Source organism: Pristiophorus japonicus, unplaced genomic scaffold, assembly GCF_044704955.1.
Source record: "Pristiophorus japonicus isolate sPriJap1 unplaced genomic scaffold, sPriJap1.hap1 HAP1_SCAFFOLD_496, whole genome shotgun sequence".
NCBI classification, from domain to species: domain Eukaryota; kingdom Metazoa; phylum Chordata; class Chondrichthyes; family Pristiophoridae; genus Pristiophorus; species Pristiophorus japonicus.
This window is the reverse complement of record NW_027254402.1, coordinates 141026-146842: the sequence shown is the minus strand read 5'-3', so window position 1 is coordinate 146842 and position 5817 is coordinate 141026. Positions and strand designations below refer to the sequence as shown.

General features: G+C 50.7%; 1 protein-coding gene across 1 annotated transcript in view; it reads left to right on the top strand.

The window, feature by feature from the left end:
• The first annotated feature begins 874 nt into the window (after positions 1 to 874).
• rft1 (RFT1 homolog) overlaps positions 875 to 5817 on the top strand; it is a 42335-nt gene continuing 37392 nt past the window's right edge. Inside the window, exon 1 of the mRNA XM_070873506.1 lies at positions 875 to 1071. Coding sequence (XP_070729607.1) covers positions 875 to 1071 — 197 coding nt within the window. The remainder of the gene's footprint in view (positions 1072 to 5817) is intronic.

Genomic DNA, 5817 nt, shown 5'->3' with positions numbered 1-5817 from the left:
AGGCCAACATGCCATTTGCCTTCTTCACTGCCTGCTGTACCTGCTTGCCAACTTTCAATGACTGATGTACCATGACACCCAGGTCTCGTTGCACCTCCCCTTTTCCTAATCTGTCACCATTCAGATAATATTCTGCCTTCCTGTTTTTGCCACTAAAGTGGATAACCTCACATTTATCCACATTATACTGCATCTGCCATGCATTTGCCCACTCACCTAACCTATCCAAGTCACCCTGCAGCCTCTTAGCATCCTCCTCACCACTCACACCACCATCCAGCTTAGTATCACTTGTTACTTGGAGGGTGCAAGTCTAGGTGAGGTAAAGGAACAAAGGGATCTCAGAGTACAAATACACAAATCACTAAAAGTTGTGACACAGGTTAGCAAGGCCATAAAAAAGCAAACCAAGCACTAGGGTTTATTTCTAGAGGGATAGAATTGAAAAGTAGGGAAGTTATGCTAAACCTGTATCGAACCTTGGTTGGACCACATTTAGAATACTGCGTACAGTTCTGGCCGCCATACTACATAAAGGATATAGAGGCACTAGAGAGGGTGCAGAGAAGATTTACAAGAATTATACCAGAAATGCGAGGGTATTGAATGGTGGAGCAGGTTCAAGGGGCCAAATGGCCTACTCCTGCACCTATTTCTTATATTTAATAGGGAATTTAGAAGAAACTTCTTTACCCAAAGAGTGGTGAGAATTTGGAACTCGCTACCACAGAAAGTGGTTGAAGTCATTTAAGGGGAGGCTAGACAAGCATATGAGGGAGAAGGGAATAGAGGGTCATGCTGATAAATTTAGATGAGGAAAAGCAGGAGGAGGCTCGAGTGGAGCATAAATGCCGGCATGGACTAGTTGGGCCGAATGGCCCACTCCATGTTCACTCCACATGATATCAAGAAACGGCTGAGAGCAATAGATACAGCAGAGGCTATGGGTCCCAACAAAATCTCGGCAGTTGTGCTGAAGACTTGTGCTCCAGAACTAGCCGTGCCTCTGGCCAAGCTGTTCCAGTACAGCGACAACACTGGCATCTACTCAACAATGTGGAAAATTGCCAGGTATGTCCTGTCCACAAAAAGCAGGACAAATTCAATCCGAACACATTGGTCTACTCTCAATCATCAGCAAAGTAATGGAAGGTGTCGTTGACAGTGCTATCAAGCAGCACCTGCTCACCAATAACCTGCTCACCGATGCTCAGTTTGGTTTCCGCCAGGACCACTCGGCTCCAGATCTCATTACAGCCTTGGTCCAAACATGGACAAAGAGCTGAATTACAGAGGTGAGGTGAGAGTGACTGCCCTTGACATCAAGGCAGCATTTGACCAAGTGTGGCATCAAGGAACCCTAGTAAAACTGAGTCAATGGGAACTGAAGTCAGGGAGAAAATTCTCCACTGGCTGGAGTCATACCTAGCACAAAGGAAGGTGGTTGTGGTGGTTGGAGGCCAATCATCTCAGCCCCAGGACCTCGCTGCAGAAGTTCCTCAGGGCAGTGTCCTAGGCCCAACCATCTTCAGCTGCTTCATCAATGACCTTCCCTCCATCATAAGGTCAGAAATGGGGATGTTCGCTGATGATTGCACAGTGTTCAGTTCCATTCGCAACTCCTCAGATAATGAAACAGTCAATGCCCGCTGCAGCAAGACCTGGATGACATTCAGGCTTGAGCTGATAAGTGACAAGTAACATTCGCGCCACACAAGTGCCAGGCAATGACTATCTCCCTCAAGAGAGAGTCTAACCACTGCTTCTTGACATTCAACAGCATTACCATCGCCGAATCTCCCATCAACATCCTGGGGGTCACCACTGACCAGAAACTTAATTGGACCAGCTACATAAATACTGTGGCAACAAGAGCAGGTCAGAGGCTGGGTATTCTGCAGCGAGTGCCTCACCTCCTGACTCCCTGAAGCCTTTCCACCATCTACAAGGCACAAGTCAGGAGTGTGATGGAATATTCCCCACTTGCCTGGATGAGTGCAGCTCCAGCAACACTCAAGAAGCTCAACACTATCCAGGACAAAGCAGCCCGCTTGATTGGCACCCAATCCACCACCTTCAATATTCACTCCCTCTACCACCGGCGCACCGTGGCTGCAGTGTGTACCATCTACAAGATCCACTGCAGCAACTCGCCAAGGCTTCTTCAGCAGCACTTCCCAAACCTGCAACCACTACCGCCTAGAAGGACAAGGGCAGCAGGCGCAAGGGAACACCACCACTGCCACGTTACAAACCATCCTGACTTGGAATTATATCGCCGTTCCTTCATTGATGCTGGGTCAAAATCATGGAACTCCCTCTCTAACAGCACTGTGGGAGTACCTTCACCACACGGACTGCAGCGGTTCAATAAGGCCACCACCACCTTCTCAAGGGCAATTAGGGATGGGCAATAAATACTAGTCTTGCCAGCAATGCCCAATCCCTGAATCGAATATTTTAAAATCCTAATGGTGCAAACATTCTCGCAGTGACTCAGTGTGCTGATCAATGCCGGCCCGAGCTTTTACACAGGCTCTTCCTGTGGCCGGGCTAATGGTTTTCCAGCAGCCCGGTGCAGAATATGACACGCCCTCTTCATTATCGGCAGTCCCAGGGGTCCACATCGCATTCTAACATTTTATAATCTCAACTCATTATCTAACTCGATCGAAAAACCTCAGCCAGGCTCAATGGAGAATCTCTCGGAGCCTCACAGGCTTCAATATCCCAGGCTCCACTTTGGGGCTGTCTTCAGTTAGCTGATCTCAACCATAGCAATAATCGGGGCTTAAATTAACTTCACTGACCCCTGGGTTAGAGAGAGGGGAAATCAGCCAGTGTTCCTGCTGCTGATCACTGTCCAGTGACCCCGGGTTAGAGAGAGAGGAAAGTACAAGGGCAGCAGGCATATGGGAGCACCATCTCCAAGTTCCCCTCCAAGTCACACACCATCCTGACTTGGAACTATATTGGCCGTTCCTTCATCGTCACTGGGTCAAAATCCTGGCACTACCTCCCTAACAGCGCTGTGGGAAAACCTTCACCACACGGACTACAGCGGTTCAAGAAGGCAGCTCTCAAGGGCAATTAGGGATGGGCAATAAATGGCAGCCTTGTCAGCGATGCCCACATCCCAGGAATTAATTTTAAAACCTCACCCAGGACCGTATTCCTAAATTAGAGATAGCACTGAGAAAACGAAGAGATGAAGATTATGTAATGTGGTATTGAAGCACAGAAAGTAGCGAGGCTCCAGATGCCATCCTTGGTTGGAGCTGAGTTAACTGGCCTCAGTGAAGGCAGCAGATGGGGCAAGACTTTCCTGGGTTCGAAGTGGATAAAATCAGCCTGGCTTAGGAACAGGGACAATGGGCCTGGGGTTCTTGCGTGAGGTGTGTTAATGTCAGGTGTAGCAAAACCAGGCTTGGCTGTATAGTCTGTCCCTGCCCCCGCCCCCCCTTCCTCCCCACATTTGGCCTCTCCCCTCCCCTCCCACATTCGGCCTCTCCCTCACATTCAGCCTCCTCTCCTCATCTCCTCACATTCAGCCTCCCCTCCCCACCACATTCGGCCTCCCCCCCACACTCGGCCTCTCCTCTCCGCCCCCCCCCCACATCCAGCCTCACCCCTTTCCCCTACATCCAGCCTCCCCCCTCTCCCTTACATCCAGCCTCCCCCCTCTCCCCTACATCCAGCCTCCCCCCTCTCCCCTACATTCAGCCTCCCCCCTCTCCCCTACATTCAGCCTCCCCCCTCTCCCCTACATTCAGCCTCCCCCCTCTCCCCTACATTCAGCCTCCCCCCTCTCCCCTACATCCAGCCTCCCCCCTCTCCCCTACATTCAGCCTCCCCCCTCTCCCCTACATCCAGCCTCCCCCCTCTCCCCTACATTCAGCCTCCCCCCTCTCCCCTACATTCAGCCTCCCCCCTCTCCCCTACATTCAGCCTCCCCCCTCTCCCCTACATTCAGCCTCCCCCCTCTCCCCTACATTCAGCCTCCCCCCTCTCCCCTACATTCAGCCTCCCCCCTCTCCCCTACATTCAGCCTTCCCCCTCTCCCTTACATTCAGCCTCCTCCCCCCCCCCCCCAATTCGGCCTCCCCCCTCACCCGCCACATTCGGCCTGCCCCTCCCCCCGGCAGCGGAATGGCACGGATGAACTCTCCAACACACATAACACCCGAGTAAAGCTCTGCAGTGTAAACCAGGGAAGGTTTGATCTGTTTCTGGTGGGAGTTAACTTATTGCAAGCAGTATTTGGGCTCGGGAAGCAGCGATGTATTGCCGGTAACAGGAGGGATATTATTGGGACTGCACAGCCTCTCCCTGTGTCCTTACAGACTCCACAACCATGAATGCTCCTCATTCTGTTTTAGTTAATGGTTCTGTTAATGTGTAAGTGGTAGAAATGAGCAAATCAGCACAAGCTTTCTCCATTCTGTTCATCTCAGAATATCCCAGGAATGAGCATTAGTTGAGCCAGGTTTAGGAACTGATTCACTCCACAGCAAGAACAAAGTCGCCTTTCAGGGTGCAATCTGAACACTCGTAAATTCGCATCCTGCCCCACTCCAGATCATCAGGTTCACTCCCCACTCTGCCCCACACCAGATCCGTACCCCACTCTGTCCATACCAGACCCATTTCCCGCTCACTGACCCCACTCACTGACGCTCTCATCGTCCCAGCAACGAGATCCCTTTTGTGTCACTAAAGTCACTTTTCTCCCAAAGCCCCCGTGTGTGTGATACTCACTGTGCACAATCGCTCGTGTGACACTCACTGTGCACAATCACTCGTGTGTGTGTGTGTGTGTGTGTGTGTGACACTCAGTGTGCACAATCACTCGTGTGTGTGTGTGTGTGTGTGATACTCACTGTGCACAATCGCTCATGTGTGTATATCATACTCACTGTGCACAATCGCACGTGTGTGTGTGTGTGTGTGTGAGATACTCACTGTGCACAATCGCTCATGTGTGTGTTTGTGTGTGTGTGTGATTCTCACTGTGCACAATCGCTCATGTGTGTGATACTCACTGTGCGCAATCGCTCATGTGTGTGTGACACTCACTGTGCACAATCGCTCGTGTGTGTGTGTGTGTGATACTCACTGCACAATCGCTCGTGTGTGTGTGTGTGTGTGTGTGTGTGTGTGACACTCACTGTGCACAATCACTCGTGTGTCCGAGCTGTGAGCACAGTGCGCAATGTTTCTGTCTCTGCGTCCTGCCTTCAATGTTTCCGTCTCTGCGCCCTGCCTTCAATGTTTCCAGTCCCAGGCTGGAGTCTCCCAACTGCCAAAACATCTCAATTGCTTCTGGCGAGCTTCAAAATGTTCCAATCACATTTGATACCACACTATGTTTACAGCACAGAATGAGCCAAACTAATCCCACTGCCCCACTCTCTCCCCATAGCCCTGTATCAATCCCCAAACTAATCCCACTGCCCGCTCCCCTCCATAGCCCTGTTTCAATCCCAAACAAATCCCACCACCCCGCTCTCTGCCCATAGCACTGCATCAATCCCAAACTAATCCCACTAACCCTCTAGGGGTCTCACCTAATTTCTATCCTGAATCAGTTCGGGCCCCAATCATCTGGGTTGATGCAAAACTTTCACCGTACTGCAAAGTAGAATTCGTTGGCAGCATAAACACTCCCTCAGGCTCTGTACAGCAAGTCCTTTAAATTTAGGACATACTTTTATATAAATCTTTAAGTAGGACAGCCGGTGTGATGCCGAGCGTGCCCATGTAAAGCTGTGCCCTATTTCCATTGCTCACTTTGACAGGATGTGTATTATTAACATG